General features: G+C 37.5%; 1 protein-coding gene across 4 annotated transcripts in view; it reads left to right on the top strand.

Annotated features, from left to right (window-relative positions):
- Positions 1 to 23,220, top strand: part of PRKG1 (protein kinase cGMP-dependent 1) — a gene marked incomplete at its 5' end in the record, with an annotated part of 1,185,104 nt that overhangs the window by 435,707 nt on the left and 726,177 nt on the right. For all 4 annotated transcript variants that reach the window (XR_014297858.1, XM_082673091.1, XM_082673088.1 and 1 more), the window contains one exon: positions 22,222 to 22,335. Coding sequence is in view for 3 of the 4 variants with exons in the window: in XM_082673091.1 (XP_082529217.1) it covers positions 22,222 to 22,335 (114 nt within the window). The remainder of the gene's footprint in view (positions 1 to 22,221; positions 22,336 to 23,220) is intronic.

Below are 23,220 nucleotides of genomic sequence, written 5' to 3'. Positions count from 1 at the left end.
AGGAAGACCACAGAAATAAAGTATCATTTTCATCATATCAAGGACTCATATAAGCATGGCTCACCACTGATGATGTAGACCTTGATCACCTGGCTGAGATGGTGTTGGGGTGATATTTATCTTTATAGCTAATATTTATTCCTTATCGCATTCAATCTGGCTAATGAAGGCTGTGCCCTTCGATAGCTGCCTTGCACCTGCCTTGCATTTGGAATTCTGAAGGCTTACATTGTTACAATTGCCAGATTTATTGTACATGTGCAACTTCACACTGTAATTATAAATGAACAGTTTCACAGATTAAATAGGGGACTTGATTTTTTTCTCTAGGGAAATATACAGATTTCAGTAAAGGGGAAATCTGATTAATCAAAAAAGCTAAAAACCACCTGGAGCCAGCAACTAATTGGGATTTTTGTCCTCAGAAATGAGAAACCACTCCAATTGGCAGCTTCAGATCTGAATTCTGAAACATATTAGATATGGAAATCAGCGTTTGCAGTCAGATATGTAATTTCAGAGAAGGTTTTGCTCCCCTCACAAAACTTCTTTTACCTCTTGGCGTAGTAGGGCCATATGCTAGGAGCTGGGAGATGAGGATAACGGTTCTTGCACTGATACCCATGGCCTGTAAGTATATAGTCATGTGATAGCTGTGGCTACACTATGCCTCAATCTCTTCATCAGATTTGGGTAATTATTCCTAGTTTGTGTGCTTTAATTGTATTCAGAGAGAATGAGATTAAAAAGATGTTAAGAAGTACTTCTGTCTCTTAAAATCTGCCTCTCTAAATTCCAACCATTACTTCTTACCACTTCTAGACCAATACAGCACGAGTCTTAGTTCCTCTCCCACCTCTAGCATCTCCACCTCTGCCTTGGTGATGGTGTCATTTTATCATCACAGTTCTTTACTCCAAACTGGAGAACTTCTGTCCCACATACAGACCCCAGCTTGGTGTTCTACTTAAAAGGTAAAGCTTTTACCTTTTGTCTCTAGATACAGTCAAGAAGTAGCTTTATTAATATTCTAGACATGTAAATCTTCCACAGCAAAGCACAGTCTAAAATTTAGCCATACAGATGTAAATATCCACTAGCAGCTTCTTTGAGACTCTCAAGGGCAGGACATTCGATTTCCAAGCTGTAATATGAAGAATCCAGTAGCCATTCTGGACCAATGGGCTCTAAGAAACACTTGTGTTTATCTGCAAGTGGCACATAAAGAGACTCAGGTTGAATAGTGGGAAGCAGGTCTCTAAGATGAAAAAAATGCTAGTTTAGGTCCCAGAAATTTTTTTTTTTTTTTTTTTTTTTTTTTTGCGGTGTGCGGGCCTCTCACTGTTGCGGCCTCTCCCGTTGCGGAGCACAGGCTCCGGACGTGCAGGCTCAGTGGCCATGGCTCACGGGCCCAGCCGCTCCGCAGCATGTGGGATCCTCCCGGACCGGGGCACGAACCTGCGTCCCCTGCATCGGCAGGCGGACTCCCAACCACTGCGCCACCAGGGAAGCCCCCCAGAAATTTTTATAGTAAGGCTTTTGTTGAACTTGGAGAATTCTTTAAGTCTGTATCTTTAAAAATAAAATACTGAAAAGTACCTTTAACTTCTATAAGCCATTTTGTTTTCTATTTAAGTAAACATTTAAGAATCATGTAATCATAGAGCTGGACTGAGTTTGAAACTATCCAGGATCACTTTGCAGATGAATGCTGAGGACATGGAGAGTGAAAGAGAACTTGTACAGTCATCTTCTTGCTTACTCAGCCAGGAAAAAATATAAAAGTTATTTTGACACCAAGTATGATGTTCCATTCAGTCTTTCATGCTGCATCTTACTCCACATAGTATTAGCATAGCTTGATTTTTGTAAGTAAAATTCCATACAAAATATGTATTTCTCAGGGTAAAATATAGGTGATGATATCTTCAAGATTTTTTTTAAACACTTGAGTATTTTTTTCAGATGACAGAATGTAAAGCAAATATCACAATTCTTCTGTCTTGGGAATATTTAAGGTTAGGGGGAAAATAAAGGGCAATCTCAAGAAACTGCATGAAAGGATACTGTATCCGAACTGCTTCAATATTAGCATGCATAAAGCAAGGCATTTCAAGGAAGATTTATCCACACTCAATTATTATATATACACAGCAGCTGATTTCAATACTGGAGCTAGAGTTTGTGATCATTGTAAATTAAGTCGTAATAACATTGACCTAAAGGGTTGCTCTAAGCCAAAAGGTCAAATCATTGTATCTGTGGATCTAATGCTTCCACTCTGGTAAAATGCTATAGCATTTCTCTACTTATAGCATCTTTCTAAAGACACTTTTCTGGGAAAGGTAAAGAACACCTAAGGAAGTTACAAAAGGGCAAGGAAAAGAGTCAAGAAGGTGAAAATTGCAGAGAAATGATTTTCTTAGGTCTATCTCAAGTAAATGGAACTGGAAGAAGGATATGATTAAAGCCTATAAAGTTAGGAAAAGAATGGGTATAATAAATATGGACTTGATATATTAAAATTATTTAGAGTTTAAGAGAGAGGAATGTGAGACCACTGCAAAGCAACACTGGTTCCCAGAGAAAATTCTTCTTGGTAACTAGCTCCTTAAGTCCCTGGATCCTTTCTAACTCTCAGCCTCTGCAAGAGCTATCTCATTTTTGTGTTCTGTACTGCTGTGGATGGTGACTATAGCGGGCAGTCTATTGGGAAAAAGTAGCAACTAAACACTGAAGGCCTAAGAGCTAGCCTTCTATTCCTATCTAGACCATCTCAATTTTGTATTTAGTCAGTTTAGCTCTTGCTCTCCCTGATGTATTGTGAATTTGTGAATGAGAAAGTAAAGTATGAAATAAGTGAATATCATAATTGGCTTATCTGAGACTTTTATTTGTCAGTTTCCTTTCTCTTCAAAAATGTATAACTTTATTTTTACTTGTACTTTTTATATGATAGTTGTGTCAAAATTCTATTGATATTATTTACCTAGCATAAAACCCAGTGTGTTTGTCTGATTCTGCACTGGCTGCTCTAGTGATAAGGTATGTACTTACTCTGCAATGGAGAGGTGACTAGGAATGGCTCTGCCCTTCCATGAATTGGTCTTCATCCTTTTAAAACAGCACCGCTGGAGTGGCAGGAACCCCAAAAGAAGTCTAGACAGGAGAATGGAGTTTTAGTTCTGATTCTGCTGTAGCAGAAATTTTGTTTTCTTTTCCTTTTACCACATTGTTGAGATTCCTGGGACCTAGTTTTTCTGATTTGTAAAATAAAGGGTTGGATGTTATGACCTTGAATGTATATTTCAACTCTAATATTTGATGCCTCTAAGGAAATGGCTCTCCTGAGTCCTATTTTCCTATTCTCATCCCTTTTAATCCAAGGTTTATAATTTTGTCTCCTGTATTCTCTACTTTTTAGCTTTATTATTCAGAATCCTGATTCTTGCCTCTAGGCTATTTCTTTCAGATTTCAGCATCTGCCTCTCTACTGAATTCATAGAAGGACATTAGAATTCAGTTTTCTCACTTTAATAATCTTCCCAGTTGAAGTTATCCAGAGTTACTCTTAGTTAAAACTTGAATTCTTGAGTAAAACTTGAAGTACCCTTTTCATTATTTTTTCCAAGTCTTATATTAATATACTCAAATTTACTTGTTCAATATTATGATTATTGTGTGAATGGACAGTGAGCTAATCAACCATTCAAAATGTGAGAATCCACTCTAAATTAAGCCTTGTGCTGGAAGTTTCAGGTTTTGAAACAACCCTTAAAATGTGCTGTGTCAGTTCTGAAACACTGCATATTTTTAGTACTAAGTTAAATTTTTTTTTAAGAATTGGCCCTGATTGTTTTAAAGAAAAATGAGTTATGGTTAACCAAATTTGATCACATAGCCGATTTCTGATAGCAATTCTTTCTCAGAATCACAGCGCTACAGTAATATGTAATGACTCCACCCCACCCCTCTTCCTTATTTGTAACAGCTAAACAGCTACAACATAGACAGTTCTTCAGGACATCTCTTTCCCTCCACAATACATATGACTAAATTTATCTATGATGATTAACATGAGTAGAGAAGAACTTTTAATCTTAGGATACTTCTTAAATGGATTTACTGAATACAGCCATTGTACTTATAGGTGACCTAGACATGTGGCTTAAAATAGGTGAGGCTTATCCATGAATTTTAGAAGAAATACATTAATTGGCCGGAATGAAAAAGTGTCTGCCTTTGTGTATTAATATACTTCTATCCAACTGAAAGCATTTACATTAGCAGAAAAAGCAGCGTCAGTCCCTGAACAATGACAAAAAAGTTGTTCTACTTATATTGTAGAATGCCAAACCATTTAGTGGTTTAAAACAATTTCTCATCATTCTGTGGGTGACCTGGGCTCAGTAGGTGTTTCTTGTGGGGAATCCCTCATGTGATTGTAGTCAGATACCTCTGTCCCCAGCTGCTATCTGGATACTTGGCCAGGCTGAATATTTAAGCTAATTCAGTCATATGATTGGCAATCAGTGCTGACCGTAGGCTGGAGTTCAAATAAAGTGCCTACACTTCGGCCCTCTGTGCAGCTTGAGTATCTCGCAGCATGGCGGCTGGGCTGCCTGGGGGGCATTCCAAGAGATGGGAAGTAGAAGGTGCCAGACCAGCATTATCTCCATCATATTCTATTGGTCAAAGCAGTTACAGGGCCTGACCAGATTTTAAAAGGTTGCACAATAGAAACCACCTCTTGATAGGGGAAATGGTAAGGGTACATTTTAGAAGAGCTTGTGAGATGGAGATATTGTTAGGGGATCTTTGGAAAATACGATCCATCAAAATAGTTTTAAAGAAATGTCCTACCACATCCTTTAATGATGGAGTTGGCAGAGGACAATCAGAAGATCAAATCCGACCCTCTGGCTTTTTTTGTAAATAAAGTTTTATTAGGACACAGCCATGCTCATATATTTACATGCCATCTATGGCTGCTTTCATGCTACAGTGGCCATCGTTCAGTAGCTGCAATGGGACCATAAGCCCTGAAAAGCCTAAAATATTTACAGTCTGGTCCTTTACAGAAAAAATGTTTGCCAATCCCTGACTCAATGTCTTTATTTTTTAAAAGAACATTATTCACCAAAGACATTTGCTAAAAATTCCATAAATTTAAATTTTTATTGTCTGTGAATTTTTCCTGTTGCCTTCTTCTCTAGGGAAAACGTACCAACTCTAAGAGCTCCCACGACTCTGTTGTGGTCCTCTGATACATATAGTTTCCACGATGTTAACTTGTTTTTTTCCTTCAAAATAGAAGCCCTCCCTTCTGTCTCCACCCCCACCCACCAAAGGTGGGCTTTGTTGGCTCATTTATGGTGTTACTTTCTTTTATCACATATTGTATGGGTTGCAGTGGTCCTGAAGCCCAAGCCTGTCAGCACATGACAATAATCTAGGGAGTGTTAAGAACTGCAAAAGTCAGTACCCCATCCTCTAGAGATCCTGACCTGGATCAAATTGGGAAATAGGCTTCAGTACTTAAACATTTATATGTAGTGTACCTACAGAAGAACACTTAGCAACTATTATATATTTCAAAGTCTAGTCAAAGCAACAATAAAGCAATCCATCTTTTATAAATTAATAAAACTATATCCACCTCTTGCAAAGAAGTGACTCCAACTTGATCTGAAACAGACTTTGTGTGCTCATTAACTGCTAGAAAAAAACCTATTAAGAAAAGACACAGTTTCCTTGGTGGGGGGGGTGGAATGGATACTTTCGTATATAAAGAATCATGACAAGAGGAGGAGAAAAGGAGTTCAGGAAGAAGTACATGATGATGGAAATGGGAGGGGATTTTAATAGTTATACCAGTTGCTTATTGTGTCAACTAGAAACCTAATATGAGAAGTTTCCTTGAAATGAGTGAGGTGTGGGAAATAGTGAGGGACTTAGCATGGAGTGCTCTGGAAAGAAAAGCCAAGGACAAAAAATTAAACCTTATCATCTTGACTTAGGCAGACTTGGGCGTTTATGTGTGTTGGAAGCAGGGGGAATAGAGTGAAATGGGAGGCACAACCAAAGGCAAAGATCAGACTTGGAGAAAATAATTGAGTGATGTGTTAAGTAACCAGTTCCGTCTTGTAGGTGAATTCCCACATGGCTAGGGGTATACACATTTCAAACTGCTACTAAATAAGTTCAAATGAGATTGTTCAATCCTGGTTCAATTCAGTCATAGTATGTAAGGAACCTGCCTTTATCTGTGGGTCATTAGGCAAAGGAAGCTCATTTCTAAAAGGCAGCATCTTGAATATTTTCTGTAACTGTAATATCAAGCATACGAATTCAATAACTTAGATGTAATTTCGGATTGTAATATTATTTTCAATTTTAATAAGACTAAAAGCTGTAGCTGCTGTGATTGAAATATATTTTCTGCCAACGCCATGGCGCTGTTACGCGTTATTTATTAAGTGCCACCGATTTCGTTTTCGTTTCACACAACTATACGCAACTTGTCTTTTTTCTTCCTAAAGACTTAAACAACTAAAAGAGATGACAGATAAATCAGCTAGTTGCAGAATGATGCCATATTTTAAGGAACTAAGTTGGGGGATGGGGGCAGCGTGTCTTGGGAATGGTTTGAAAAAGAAATTGACCTGGCTGAGAGTTTAAGTGGAAAGTTGGTCTTCACTGCTGAAAGAAGGAATGATCCTTTAGAGGGATGATGGTAAGAGATCCTCAAAGATAAACTGAGGCATATTAAAAATTTTAAGAGTTTACTTGAGCAAAAATTGATTCGTATCGGGCAGCATCCCATCTAGCAGATAGAAAGGAGATCCGAGGAGTTGTACAAAATGAAAGACTTTTATGGCCAGACAGAAGCTGGAGCAAAGAAGTTATACTAGGCAAAAAAAGCAGGTTGGTTATTGCAAGGTTACTGTTCAGTAGGGAATAGCAGGGGTCTATCAGGCAGATCACCTAACTCGAGCGGATCAGGTGATTCTTGGCTGGCTGGTTAAGATTCCATGTCGGTGAGAGCTGAAACTGTAAGTTAAGTCTCAGTTTGGTGACACAAGGCTTAGCATAAGCAACTCCCTTTTGGACCTGTTGTATTGTTTTTAACAGAGCAAGAAGGATGTTGCAGTGATGTCCACTAGAAACTTCTGAAAGGACGGAAATATTCTGCACTGTTCAAGGTGGTCACAACATGTAGCATTTGATATGTAGCTAGTGCAACTGAGGAAATAACATTTAAATTTTATTTATTTTTACTTATATTTAAATTGCCCAGGTGGCAAATGGCTACCATATTGGAGAGCACAGCACAAAGAAAACACAATGTTCTTGGAAAAGAGGAAAAGGAGATTGAAAACAATTTTTGTTCATCATTATGGGGATAATCCATGAATCAGAATGTTTGCGATTCAAACTTTGTCATAATCATCACAGATGAAAATGGACATATTTTTCTTCCTAGTGATTCATTTTAATAGTGTGTTTGTGGAAATTATAAAAGTTAGCCATTGATAATTATAAATACAGCCTGTCAAAGGAGCAGGTAACTGTGATGATTATATGATCAGGAAAAACTTGGTTTTCACATACTCTGGTTTATAAAACTTGCTATAATATGTTATGTGTCACCTTTAGGTTAAACCTAACAAAAAACAGTGCAGCAGATTTATAGTCACAGGAGACATCTCATCCAGCAGTTAATTTGTAGAAAAATTTCATTTTTTCAGTTTGAATGAACAGATGGCCTATTCATTAAAATTCAAAAGTAGATAATTACTCGATTCCAGTATTTTTAGCAAAAGGACATTTTATAGCACTACGTTAGGGGAAGACTTTTAGGTCTTAAAATGCTTTGTGTGACTGGACACATAATTCTCCACTGTCTACAACTGTCTGCCATGCTAACTGAATAAGACAGTTAAAAATAGAATTGTAGCTCTTCTTCAACACTAAAACACTCACTTGAAAAAAAAAAAATTGCTCATCTCGCTAAAGAAAAACTCTTCACATTAACCCTGAAACCCTGCCCAAACATTCAGCAAATGCTTATCTATCATTTTTGTGCTGGACACTTGAAATTAGGATATACATTTGAAAAGATTGCCCCTGCCCTTAAGAAGTAGAGTCCAATGGTAAATGTTCATTGATTTGTGTCCTGGGTTTTCTTACAACTGAGTAGCAGTCTGCAATTTTTTCTCATTTAAGTAGTTCAATAAAAGTGAATATTTAGTAATTCATAACAGAATATTCATATGTTTAATAGTTCTGTCTGGTAAATCTGCTATAGAAGGTGCCGGTTTGCTGTGCAATGATGCTCATGCTGATTTTTTTTTCTTTTCTTACCACCCAAAGCCAGTATTTTTTTTTTTCCCACAAGTGTTCCTCCTGTTCCTACATATAGAAAATGAGAGAGAAGTAACATTTAATTTCCCTCATTCTTAGGAAGCTCGGAATAAAATTGCTTCTTCATTACTCTGGCTTTCCTCACCTAGGAATTCTTGGTCTCTTTCTTTACTACTTAGGTCTTGGCTATCTCTCTCTACATGGACTTTTATTATCTTCTGTTCCAAATATTTCTGGAATAATTTCATAACTCTTTTTTCCAACTTCTAAAGTGCATTAGTTTCCACAAAACACTTTAAGATTTCTACAAACTGTCATAAGGTTTAAGAATGTAAGTTTACATCTTTCCCATGAATCAAATTATGTATAGGAAATTTGCCACCTTGAATTTTAAAAGAAAACAACTGTCCTCATCCATTAGATTTGATCTTCATTCCAGGGTTTGCTCTTTTATTGAGTTTTGGCTTGACATATTTTCTCCATTTGGGCCTTACACTTTGGAAAGGATGACCCCTTCACCACAGGCATTTTCTTAGGTCCATCTTGACAATCTTATCGTAAAATCAAAGAGAATAAGAAATACATTTCTATGTATGTGCATTCCTAACACACCTGCTGTCAGCAGTAGTTTTTCATTTGAAATGCAAACTTTTTCCCTATGTGACTGTTACACAAGGACCCACTCACAATAAAGGGAGAAGCTTTGTCCAGAGTAAAGTACTACCTGTCTGCAAGCCCTTTGTCAGAATCCTTAGGGCCAGATGTTTCAGAATTCATACTTTTTCATACTTTAGAAAAGTAATATTGTACATGTAGTATATATTATATAGGACTCCCAGTTGGGGAGGGGGCAGCACCTATAATCAAACACATTCACATTTCTGCAGCAAAATGTATAAGTGTACATTTAGGTCAAATAAAGACTATAAATAGCCTCACATTAGTTCAGGGAAGGTCTTGAAGCCAAACGAGAATACAGCTTTAGGATTTAGAGAGCAGATAAGGAACTGGGCACCTGATAGTAACTATCACTCCCACCCCACTCCTGTCACTCTCTCAATGACTATGAATATTCATTGACCAATAGAACTAAGCCATTTGGGATCTGCACATAAGGAATTCCATGAAGAACTATCGGTAAGACCTAGAATCCCTGTAGGTTCAGTTCTGATCAGTTCTCAGGAGATATACAAAAAGAGTTCTCCTAATGGCCAACACAAAACTCCAGGTAATCAAATACTGAACTGTTATTTGTTATTTTTGATAAGTTAACTCTTTGCTATTCTGCATCCTATTTTCTTAACCTTATCTCTCTCCTTTTATTTCACAATTGACTGATCCATCATTTCCATTTTTCTCTGTCTGCAACTTTTCTCCAACTTTTTCTTTCTTTACCTATACCTTCTCTAATAAAACATTCATATCCTGTCTACCCCGTAAATAGATATCATACATAAGGCTTGAACTTTTGTCTAACGAAGTTATAACTCAGTCCATAGCTCCATTTCTCTTCTGGCACATAACCACAAAACTTAAGATTATAGCTGGCTCCTTGTGAATTTGGATAGGTAATCATTGTTCAGCTCAGGATCTAATGTCTTTGAGGGTATCACATATTTATCCTGGGCACAGAGAGGGACTAGAAAATGTTTCTTGCCTATGGAAAGCATGGGATCTTTCAACAAGTTGACATTTACGTTTTCCCTTCCAGTAGAGATTTTTGTTCTGTGGTCTGTGCCTCGGAATGTATCTCACTACTAGTATGGATTATCTCTGGGGGGTTTCATCTGTCCCTGCTTTTAATTCGTTTTGATACTGTTATGGTAACCCACATAAAAGAGAGAGTATTACTTTCTTCCGAAATTCAACCAAGTTCATTCTTAGGACTGTTGACTGCATTTTCTACCTATAGAGCTGGAAAAGCTGATCCTTATTCATTTATCAAATAGATTTATTGAGTGCCAGCTTGTAATACTTTTTCATAGCAAGTGAACAACAACAAAAACAACTCAGATCTGTCTCTATGCCATTATCTTCTTCGTGTATTAAAAACATATATCTCTGGCTGATATATACCAAAGACTTTGTTTTTGGAAAATAGAAATCCTTATTAGTGGATTTTAAACTACCTTCTCTAATGTAAATAGCAATAATACATTGATTTTTATTTGGGAAAATATTTCCCAAGACTTGTTTAAGCTTTCCACTAATCAAAAGCCTGCTTGTTGTAGCAACTAAATTTCAGTTCCGGTCAAACTTGCATACTGCCCAAGAAGGGGTTAAATAGCCCTATGCCTTCAGTGTTTTCTCATTTCTACAGGGTGGTATTAGCACAGGAAAAGTCTTCTGATTTTTGCTGTGCTTTGTAATGAATAAAATATGTGGGACATGTGAAGAACTTATGTAAGCTCTTTGTCTTGGTCTCACTGAAAAGCTTTAATTTTATTCTTACTTTATAATCTTGGAGATGTCAACAGGCCCCATGCCATCTTTCATGACTTTATACTTTCCCAATAGAGACCATGGACTTCAAAGCTTGTTAGGCGAGCATTAAAAATAAAGGCCCAGGGCTAGTGAACTTTAACATTATTTTTCCCTGTGAAGTTGCAGTGATATACAAGGCAGAGTGTTTTCTTAGTGTTCAAGCATAATTTAAAATCATACTGTGCCAAAAGTCTTCTATATTATATTTGTATTCTGAGTCCTAATAGGTTAGGTACCAGAGTTTTCTTATAATATTATTTGGGTATATTCTTATATCCCAATGTTTATGTAAAAACTGTCTATTGGCCAGTAGTACAGCATCAGTTAACAAACTATTTCAGAATCTTCACAACATAAAACACAACAACTTTTCCTTTGGATCTGTTGGTAATCATTACCCTGTCTTGAGGCAGAGTGCAAATTCCTTTTATTTACTTCTCTGGGGTATGGGTGTGTGGGAGAGAGTTTATAAAAGGAAAGGAAACTAGTTGCTCAAATGAAAACTCCTTGTCTGTTCTTCATGTGAGTCAATGGATGAACTAAAATCTAGGAAAACTGAAATATGGGCACTAATATCATTTAGGGGTACTTGAATTCAGAACATAAATTATTTAGGACATTTGTAGATAGGGACAAATTATTCATGGACAGTGCTAAGTCATTAGGAATAATAATTTTTGTGTGAATTAGTTTCTTTAAGAGGATTTCTTAAGGAGCTTTATAGCAATGGTTCAAGGACGGGGTTGCTGATCAGGGTGTGTGTAGAGCCTGCACTCCTTTAATCTGGTCTCAGGTAATCTCTAGATGAGCTTCTCTGGTTCCTTGAATCTGCCTCAGGTGGTCTTCTCTGGAATGAAGAATGTAACTCCATTTGTTGGGGGGTTTAGTTCTGTAAAGAGCTCAGAGATATTGTTACGTGTATCGCTTGAGGTGGAACCAGGACCTGCCCCAAGGCTGCACTGTTGTTTCTTGGCTGCTCTTCCCTTGTCTCTGCATCCACTGCTTTCCCTTATTAGCAACTGTTTGAATCTCCCTTTTGGACTCAGGGAAGGTTATGGAGGCTGGAGTCTGTTCCCTACAAACAAGGAATGGGGGACATGGAAAGGCTTCCATGCCCAGGAGCCCCACAGGGTCCTGCTCAGTTTCAATAGTACTGTAGTATTTACTATTAAAAAATATCGGCATCTAAGTGGACCCATGCATTTCAAACCCGAGTTGCTCAAGGGTCAACTGTACGTTTTTTTCTCCTTCTGGACTACATAGGCAATATAATTTAAATGAAATCTTCAAGCTTTCCCACAAGTGTGATCACAGCAGCGGGTCCTTTTCACTAACATTCCCATGTATTCACTCATGAGAATTTACTAATCTCCTCCTATTTACAACCAGACACTGCAGGATTACATGATTGGCCCTTCAGTTAGTTTAGTGTATACTAACATGTGTAGAAAGCTTCATCACACACCAAACTCTTTCACATAGGTTTCATGTACTAATCCTGTGAAGCAGGTAGCTATTATTCCCATCGCACTGATGGAGAAACTGAGTGCCTAAATGTCTGACATTTCAAGAGCAGTGAAACCAGAATATTAGCTTAGAACTTCTGATTTCAAAACTCTTCCTTCTTCTGCCTCATAAGAGCCATTACAAAGGTGTTAAGCGAACTTGGATAAAGAAGACGTAATCTCTGATTGAAGCAATAACATCTTGTTCACAGTGGATTCTTTTCTAACCTTTCTAGTCTTAGGTGAAATTGGATTAAGCACCCATTTGACATCCTGTGAAAAGACTGGTGTCCTCCCCTAAAATATCTGCCAATTCCCGAGTCCTTAGTTTTTTATAATTACGTAATTTACATAGTTACTCCAGGATTTCCTGCTTTCCAACTTCGCATTATCGCTCATTCTTCATTTCCTTGCCTCTCTGTTTATTGATGTATCCAAGCAATAGATCTTTCCTCAAGCTTTTATCTTCCTCCAAGCCCTTCACACAGGAAATTCGTGTGAAGCAGATTAATTTGGAGAGAAATGTAGGACATGAATTCTGGCAACAACTAACTGAATATTGTACATTAGAGATCCCTCCTACTAAAAGTCTTCTAGCCTCCTCAACATGAGGCTTTCCAGCAGGACCATTTCGCTGAAATCTCCAGCTTGTTGCTCGTCTTTTTCTTTTCCTTGCCCCTGCTCATTTATCACTCTCCTCCTTCCCACTCCTAAATGTTATGAACCAAGACCTTGGACCCTGCCTCTCCCTCCTTAAAACTGCCTATCAAAGTATTTTTTCTTTTAAAAAGAAAAAAGAATTTCCTCAAGAACTATTTTTAACCTATATATTTTTTTGTCTGGCCACATGCATTACCTAATTATCAAAACCTATTAAATAAGATCTGTAGTGAGATAATGGAAGAATAGAGAGTTAAATAACTTATCCAAGGTCTCCAAGCCAATCAGTGGTAGAGCCAGGACCTGATATTCTCAAGTATGCCTGGAAAAAGGCTGTCATTCTAGCATCAGTAGGATATTCTTATAAGTCTTGCTTCAGAAATTTTTCATAATCACTTCTATTTCAGGTGGCACCTGCTGGGGAAAATTATTCAGTAAAGTAGCTTTGTGTCTTTATTCTAATTCTATCCTAATCTAGTGGCAACATGGTTTACTTAAATATTGCAACCTAGTATTAGCCTATTTTTAGCTTGCAATTTACATCTAGTAGAGTTTTTTTTAAGTGGAAGTCAAAATTGTCCCTTTAAATGTAGAGTGTTTTGTATACACATGGACATAGCTGACTCCAGGGCTTCCGACTTTGGCACTACTTACATTTGGGGCTGAATAATGCTTGGTTGTGTGGGCTGCCTTGTGCATTGTAGGATGTTTAGCAGTGTTCCTCTACCCTCTAGATGCCAGCAGAACCTCCCTAGTTTCAAAACCTCCCTAGAACCAAAATTGTCTCCAGACATTGCCAAATATCCCCTGGAATTAAAACTGCCCCCAGTTGAGAACCATCATGTTATATCAAAAACTCTCCCAAGGGACTTCCATGGTGGCACAGTGGTTAAGAATCCGCCTGCCAAAAAAAAAAAAAAAAAAAGAATCCGCCTGCCAATGCAGGGGACACAGGTTCGAGCCCTGGTCCGGGAAGATCCCACATGCCGTGGAGCAGCTAAGCCCGTGCGCCACAACTACTGAGCCTGTGCTCTAGAGCCCACGAGCCACAACTACTGAGCCCACGTGCCACAACTACTGAAGCCTGCGCACCTAGAGCCCATGCTCTGCAACAAGAGAAGCCACCGCAATGAGAAGCACAGGCACCACAACGAAGAGTAGCCCCCACTTACCACAACTAGAGAAAGCCTGCAAGCAGCAAAGACCCAACGCAGCCATAAAATAATGAATGAATGAATGAATTTATTTATTTAAAAAAACCTCCCAAACTTAATATTAAAACATAACAGAGACAAAAATCATATGATGAGTGCCTACAAGTCTGACAGTGATAATAGTACTTGGCATTTGCCTGTCTCTAAGTAACTACAGACATGGCCATTCATTGTTTAGGCTAATTGAGGTGCTCATGTATCACAGAAATAATAGAGCAAAAATGCATTATACTAAAATTAAGCTTAATAAACTTGAGACAAATTATCTGTTCAACTCTGATTATTCAGGGAATGATCGTTTCCTATGTGTGAATATCTCTTCTCTGGCCTGTCTTTACCTTTCTTCATCACTAGAAATTGAAATTAGTCCACAGATATTTATTTAGTGCCTCTTGAATACTTTAAAGTGCTAGAGGGCTTCCCTGGTGGCGCAGTGGTTGAGAGTCCGCCTGCCAATGCAGGGGACGCGGGTTTGTGCCCCGGTCCGGGAAGATCCCACATGCTGCGGAGCAGCTGGGCCCATGAGCCATGGCCCCTGAGCCTGCGCATCTGGAGCCTGTGCTCCGCAACGGGAGAGGCCACAACAGTGAGAGGCCCACGTACTGCAAAAAATAAATAAATAAATAAAAATAAATAAAGAATTTCAAAACGTAATGTGTAGAAAGATTATAGAATCATGATATTTGTGAAATTCTTCCAGAGTCCTGTTCATGTCAGGTCAATGGTTGAGCCATCTGCAATAGGTTTAGTAAATTCTTACTCCTTAAGTATCCTCAAGGACAGAAGTGCTGTAATGTAAGTTGCTCCTTCCAGACTTTCACTCTGTTGGTTCAGATGATTTTCTGTATCCAAATTGCTTACATTTCAGTCTGTTTCCTCATGTAGGTTTCCTTTGTGGATATGTATGCCCTAAGACCTCAGAGTTAGAAACCAAAACAAAAAGTGAAGTTCAAGTATATTGATGTGCATGTTAACCTACCTCTCTTTCTCTTTATTTTTTTTCATAAGTGAGATTTTTTCTAGATGCCTCATTTATGTTTTTGATTTTATTTCATATTCAATATGTATTATAATCTATTGTATTTTAGTACAAAGAAATATTGTATCAAGTATATTTATAGCAGTCATGACCAGAAGGGAAATCAGATGTGCCTAATTGAAGAAGAAACAAAGTTCTTCACTCATGTGGCTTGAACCTCAACTAGCCTCTTATACCTCAGATTCTGTTTCATTCCATTTGGATGACTAGTACTTTTGTGCTTCTAGTAAGAATTATTGCTGTGATAATATCAAAGAAGTGACTTCTCTGAATGGAAAGCTTGGTCCCATCTAAAGTATTATAAGGACCTGATGGTTAAAGAAACTATGAAAGCACAAATAGTTTAGGGAAGAAAAACCTATGGTCCCTCTCTCTCTCTCTCTCTCTCTCCCTCTCTCTCTCTCTCTCTCTCTCTCTCTCTCTCTCTCTCTCTCTCCCTCCCCCCTCTCTCCCCCCTCTCTCCCCCTCCCTCTCTCTCTCTCCCCCCCTCCTCTCTCTCCTCTCTCTCCTCTCTGTCTCTCTCTCTCTCCTCTCTGTCTCTCTCTCTCTCCTCTTATCGCTAATCTGTAATGAGAAACTGGTAAACCAAAAAAAAAATAAAAACAAAAAACACTAAAGCAAAGTTAGGAAGAAAACACGTAATACTAAATACTAAAACAGGGCAATTTTTCACAGGCATTTATTCAATGGCCAAAAAATGATTTTTCAATCAAAATTAACACCTCATTTAAGGAGCAGGAGTTTAGATCCAGAGAGACCATATCCTTTTGGACTTGAAATCAAACTTAAATAGAGAACTGATAAGGTGCTGACACACTGCCCTTCTTTAATTCAAGAACAAACTTTCATCTCATAGTGAGACAGTCTTTTTCCTTATACTGGCTTAAAGAAGACATATATAAATGACGGACAAGAAGTATTCTTAAGGAACACTATCTAAGAATATAGTGTGTGTCCCTGGCAATGAGATGGCTTTTCCCTTTAGTTAGCCCATAGTAGCCTTATTTCTACTTTCTTCCCGGATGACAGTAACCCTCATCTAAAATGACCCTACAAGGCAAGTTCAGTACAATAGTATTGTTAATCCATTGAGAAAGCAGAGAGTAAATCCTAAAATTTCTCATCACATGGAAAAAGAAAAATTTTGTGTTTATATGAAATGATGGATGTTAACTAAATTTATTGTAGTAGTCATTTCACAATATATGTAAGTCGTTATTATGCTATAGACCTTAAACCTACATGCGGTATTCTATGTCAATTATATCTAAATAAAACTAAAAAGGAAAAAAACAAGATATATAAGAAACCTCATCTCCTAGAGAAAATGTATATATGCTGGTCACAGCACAGCTCAACCACCACAATGTTGATTGTTCCTATTGAATCTAGGAGCTACAGAAACCCTCATGAGAGAATACATAATGTAAAAGCTGTGGTCTCAAACCTACAAAATCATGAATGTATTAGAGAATGAAAGAGATGGAAGGTCTTGTCTAGATCGGACCTTTGATAAAACAACTGTCTCCCTTTAAAGACCAATCAAGTTGTCTTGAATGTTCCAACCAGGATTGTTGGAACTAAGCACAGAGTGTTCATAATTAGGTTATTGCCAACCATTCTGTCTCAGCTTGCCAGTAGTAAATCTCTAAACTGATTTGCCTTATCATGAAAGTCCTATTGTACAAAACCACCGGTTAGTGAAAAACCCATGAAGATAAACAAAGCCAGGAGATTCTGGGTCTCCTTGTAAATTCAATGTCTTCTTTTATTTATAGGACCTACTGATTCTTATAAAAGATAGATAAAAGTATAGATGCTTTATTATGGATCTCTTAACACTTAGCATTTCTCAAAAGTGGTACATAAATAGGGATACCAAAGAGCAACAGGTAGGTTGATTATTGCTCAAAGTGGCAAAATTTAGTACTTACGGGCTTCCCTGGTGGCGCAGTGATTGAGAGTCCGCCTGCCAATGCAGGGGACACGGGTTCGTTCCCTGGTCCGGGAAGATCCCACATGCTGTGGAGCGGCTGGGCCCGTGAGCCATGGCCGCTGAGCCTGCGCGTCCAGAGCCTGTGCTCCGCAACGGGAGAGGCCACAACAGTGAGAAGCCCACATACCGCAAAGAAGAAAAAAAAAAAAAAAATTTAGTACTTATGACTCAGCCCATTGCAGATCATAAATGGGCATGTGGTACCAGAAGTAGAATAAGAAATACTGTCAAGTTACTGTGATAAAGCTTTCAGTTATTCATGCTAATGGCAGGAGTGATAAAAAGAGCCAAATGAAACTATAAATAACCCTTACATTTTATCTTAGCCAGCATTCCAACATCTCTCGCACAAATAACTTTAGCAGTTTAGCAAAGTTCAAACAAAAATGATTTGAATATTTCTTTCCTTTCCTGGTAGAGATAGGGGATAGTAAAAATAACACCAGTATAGTATCACATTTAAAAAAAATCAAAACTGAATAAAAAGTAGAAGTAGAAGACATAAATTAACCACATTTTGGATTATTATGAGTTCCTCAAGTAACAGTTCTAATAGCCTCTCATCGCTGTTGAGTTTAGCCAGTGAAAATCATGGAAGAAGTCTAGAACTCTACTAGGATGTTTGAAAATGTCCTTCTGCTATTCTTTAAAACAAAAGTATTTGATTTGCAATCTAACATATTTGAACATCAAACTAAATTGAAATATTAAAACAATCATGAATAAATGCTAATGATTCTCTTCTGTTGTTTAAAGAAATAGAAATTAATCAAATCTGACCTGAGGGGCTTCCCTGGTGGCGCAGTGGTTGAGAGTCCGCCTGCAGATGCAGGGGACACGGGTTCGTGCCCTGGTCCGGGAAGATCCCACATGCTGCGGAGCGGCTGGGCCCGTGAGCTATGGCCGCTGAGCTTGCGCGTCCAGAGCCTGTGCTCCACAACGGGAGAGGCCACAACAGTGAAAGGCCTGCGTACCGCCAAAAAAAAAAAAAAAAAAAAAAAAATTCTGACCTGAGGTAAATTCATCAAAATATATTCCTAAAGTTAACAGCAAATTATAATTATATAAAAACCTCCAAGCTGGCCTATTTCTACAGTGCTGTAAGCCTCTGCACAAGTGTGCTATATATTCGGCCTACTTGACTTTTTCCCTATTTGTTTCCCCACATCCCTCCCCTCACAACCAAAATTACCACACGTAGGCCTACCTACTTTCCATGCACATGGAGTCCATTTAAAACAAATCCTGTTTTTAGACACTGTGTGATAAAGGAGTTTATAAGGGGAGTGGCTTCAAGATGAATCTAATACTTTAAAGGAGGTTGATCAGGTGGGAATAAGGGCTGCTGGGTGTATGCAGTAAACTTTTGACTGTCTTGTTCTTAGTTTTCTTAAGTGAACCACTTAGTCCGTACTTGGAAATCCTTCGTAAATGTATAATCACTTCTAATTTTGCTTCAAGGCTGGTGTGTGGCGCGGTGAATGAGCTTAACCAAATTCACATTTCACATCAATAACTCATCTTATTGAGCTCTTGGAAATGACAGCACTTCTAAATGTCTCTCGAAAAACTCTCATTAATGCCTTCTGTGTACCTTTCTTTCTTTTTAGTGCCCAGTCACTCTTCCTCCCTAAATTACTCCCCATCCACGCAACAGGTATAAGGAAGGATAAGTGATCAAATTATGACTCAGGGTAACAATTTACAAACACTTTGTTTCTGTTTAACGTTTAGATCTTTCTGTTTATTAAAAAAAAAAAAAATTACAGTGCTTTTTAGACCTTTCTCAACTATTATATGAGATCAGATCCCTTTCTTCCTTGGCTATTGTGAATATATTGAATCTGCAGTGTTTAACTTAATCTGGAAAAGATTTTTGACATCCAACTTTCTATTTTTGTTTCAGCAAGTATTTAAAAAATTTTTTTTTTGCTATTCTAATTAATATGGGATTCAACCTTCTGTTACCAACACTAATTATTCATATATATATAATCACTTATACCTATCTTTTCCAAAAAAGTGAATTAATCTTGAGAAAATTAAGAAAATATCAGATCAGGAAAATGAGCTGTAACCAGAAGTGAGTGAGTGTTTGCACAAACTCGAAACCCCAGAGTCCTATACAATTATGCTGTGAACCTTCTAGAAGTCATATGAGAATGGGAAACATGAACAGTTATAATATAAACTGTCCATAAGTTAAAACAGATCAGTGTTATATGAGCATGGTTTTTCAGAGAAGTAAGGGGCTCTAGGACCAAGTAGAGTGGTCACTGTGTGGAGGGACATTTACAGTTTCCCAGAGGGAGGAATATCTGGATTTTATAAATTAGTTCTGATGTGATGGGTCCACAGATGCCTTTTAAGAAACCACTGAGCTAAAACAAGACTCCCAATGTCTGGCCATTTTTTTTTTAGGTTGGTTAGTGGTTAAGAAGACCTAACTCTGAAACTGTCCAGCAGGATTCTTAGCAGTGGTCTAATTCCTGTGGATTCCTTTCCACTGAAGACTTTAAACCATGGGACCCAAAGAGACAGAGAAGCAGACTTGTACAAAATGAGCTGTGTATGAAAGTTCTTTAGGCATTATTCATTCTGCTCTTAGTTCTAGTAATATAGTTAAAGCTAGAGCTTTCAGTCAAAAAAATTTTATAATGTGTGAGAAAATTTTACTATGTTATACGTGGGAACCTCCACCATAAGACTATAGCTGTCGAAGCAATACTACAACAAATGTTGGCTGGACATGGCCAAGTAGGAAGGAGTACAAAAATACTGCATTCTGCCAGGTAGATCAGTGTGAATTCTTGAGATTCTTCTTTCTTCTTTGGGTGTGATATTGATTAAAACCCCAAAGTTCTCTCCTCAGCCCCCCATAGGGAGAAAATCTGAAACAAATCTTTTCTCCATTTAAAAAACAAAAATGAAAAAATATTATCCTACATGGACCTTGATTGGTTTCTGTAATAGATGATGGAATATTGTGCTTCAGTGTAATCTAATAAGCCCTACCTACATTTAAATTATAAGAAAGAAACATGATGCAAATAATACCAATAATAACAAGTAGTATTTACTGAGATTTGCTGTATGCCAGCACTGTGCTAAGCATTGCATCTGCTTTATCTCATTTCATTTTATAAACTACCCAATAAGATAGGTACTTTGCTTTTATCATTTTATTAATGAAGAAACTGAGGCATAGAAAAATTAACATCTTGCCCAAGGACACAAGGCTAGTAAGGAACTGATAAGAGAACCAGAACTTAACTCCTGGTCTGACTTCAAATGATGTATAAATGTCTTAATTATGTTGTATTCTGAGCCTATCTTTCATTCTTGAGTGGCAGATGAAATTTCTAGAGGAATAGGCTTGCCATTGAGAGAAAGGGCTGGGTGGGGATGTCATGGGAGGAACAACTGAAGCTTAAAAAAATATGAATTTCCTGGGTTGGTTTTGATGTACCTATCAAGAGAAAGTTTCCCTTCCTGAAGTCAAGAAGTAAGGCGTGAAAAAGCTAGACTTTTTAGTGGTCATACCCGCATAAAAGTATTTCCAAACTTTTAGGATTGTTGCATACATTCATTTCTAAATAGCTTCTTAACACACAGAGGAGGAACAGATACACAGTTCAAGAGTAGTGAGTAGATTTTGTCTGAAATTTTACCCTAATTACTGCGGCATTCTCTCTCCATTGATACCATTCAGATGAAATAGTTTTCAGGGTAGAACAGTGCCCTCTGAAGGATTCATCTTGCATCAGTGGTACATGAATTCAGCTTTTTAAGAAGTTTTTTAATATATAAGATTTTATCTCAATAGGTATTTGAACAACCCTATAATTTTATAAATATTATTGCTTAGGTAAAACTGGATTGATTTTTAAAAAGGTGGGAGTAAATGTAAAGCTAAAACTCCGAAAAGTTAAATATTACAGGAAGCACATAGCTAAAGTGATAATTATGGAGTCAGTGCATGAAGGCCTGACGTTTGGACAAACTTGGTAGCATTAGTTCCTTTCAATCACTAGCTACTGCCAAGCATTAGGCTTGGCAGTAGACCGTGGCTAAGTTACTTCTGTAGACCGTGGCTAAGTTACTGGGAGGAATAATAGAAGGGTAGGATTAAGTGTAGAATAGATTGTGTTGCCTTTTTATTTCTTCCCCCATTATGTTAGGTGATGGAATTTTTAGTGTACATAGCTATGACTTTTTTAAAAATGCATTTTTTTTCATTTCCTTCATGAATAGCATTTCCTTACTTTCAGGCAACAATGTATACCCAGTGCACGCTGTTTACTTAGCTTTTTCCTTCTTTAGCATTTCATTTTCCAAATCCTTTGTGGAACATCAACAGTCCCAGTGTCTCTTTCTTTTTCCTCAACGCTTATAGTTTGGTTTCCTTACAGTCCATGTTGCAGGGCTGGGAAGCAGATGAAACAGTCTTGCCCAAGTCAGATAAGATGTTTAAAAATAAAAGATCCCATGAGCCGCAATTAAATAATGCTCTAGGATCAAAGTAATTTCCCTTTGCATCATAGCTACCTTACTCAGATGAGAATTCCCGAGTATGAAGTGTGTTGTACAAAATGTACACACTCAATTTTTCTTTCAAATTCAAAATGACTTTAAAATTGGAATTACCAGAGTTTTCTAATATTGCATTTGGAAAAATTTTCACATGCTGCCATTTTTATCTCTGTCTTTTTTTGGTGTTTTCTTTTAGTCTCATCTCTAATCTTATCAGTGATTAATTTAGGAAAGGATATGGATTTCTTACATACTTTATTGCGTTTGTTGCACTGCATCTTGAGGATGACTTTGTTTTAGTTGGTAGCTGCTTTGCATTTTTGAAAATGAGCCTGGCCCTCCTCGTCTCAACTTGGAAATGCAACAAATGAAATGAAGCATGAGAGAGAATCGAAATGATGTGTTTTTCCTTCTTCTTTTTAGATGGTAAGGTTGAAGTTACAAAAGAAGGTGTGAAGCTGTGCACCATGGGTCCAGGAAAAGTATTCGGCGAGTTGGCTATTCTGTACAACTGTACCCGGACGGCGACCGTCAAGAGTAAGGCTGTTCATTTTTCTTTTTTTTTTTCCAGATACTTTCAGTGTCTTTTCCATAGACCTGCGAGGTGTTAACATGCCTCTCGATTTTAATCTTTGTAAAGATTAAAATAATCTATATTCTAATTATTGCTTTGCAATACAGTTGATATTTTCCTCCTAAAGGATGCTTGTTAACATTGAGCTAAATTTTATTGCTGACTTATGACAAGTATCCTTTAACCTAGAACTCATTAAATTAGGATTTACAAAATGATATAATTTTATAAGTTAGAATTAAACAGAAGCAAGACTTTTCATTTTTCTGCCTTTAAAGCCTCAGAATCGTATTTAAGAAAATTTTACGTATCTGTCTATTTTGGGTTGCATTCCCCACATAAATTTCACTTATTCATTCAGTAGTTTAGAAAAATTGAGGAGAAATGTCCTTCGTCTCATTCAAACACTGAGTAAGATATCCTGAATTCTAGAACTGCGTCGGAGTATATTCTTGTCCTCAGCTGCTCATCAAGCTGTATATTACAGCGTTTTTCTTTTCTACTGATTGAGCTTTTTAAATCAAGGCGTTAAAGCAGCTTGTTTCCCTAATTCTACATGTATGTGTATATATGATTTCTCTAGCAACTTTTATTGCTTGGTAGAAGCAGCTGCAGTAGTTAGAAGGGAAAGAAGTTTGTTTTAAATATTCCTTCTTCCTGAGTACAGGATGTAATGAGTGTATAACAAACAGAGCTGAATGCCAAAGCCAACAGTGGAAAGTCCATTGCATCTTCAGGCAGACGTGTATATTTCATGTATGAAAAGTTCTGACACATCCTGTGGATGACTGCACTCACAAATTACTTTGATTAGGTTGTGTCATTAAAACAGTCCTGTTCGCAAAACG

Source organism: Grampus griseus (genome assembly GCF_964374135.1).
Source record: "Grampus griseus genome assembly, chromosome: 16".
In the NCBI taxonomy this organism is placed as follows: domain Eukaryota; kingdom Metazoa; phylum Chordata; class Mammalia; order Artiodactyla; family Delphinidae; genus Grampus; species Grampus griseus.
This window is presented reverse-complemented; position numbering and strand designations above follow the sequence as displayed.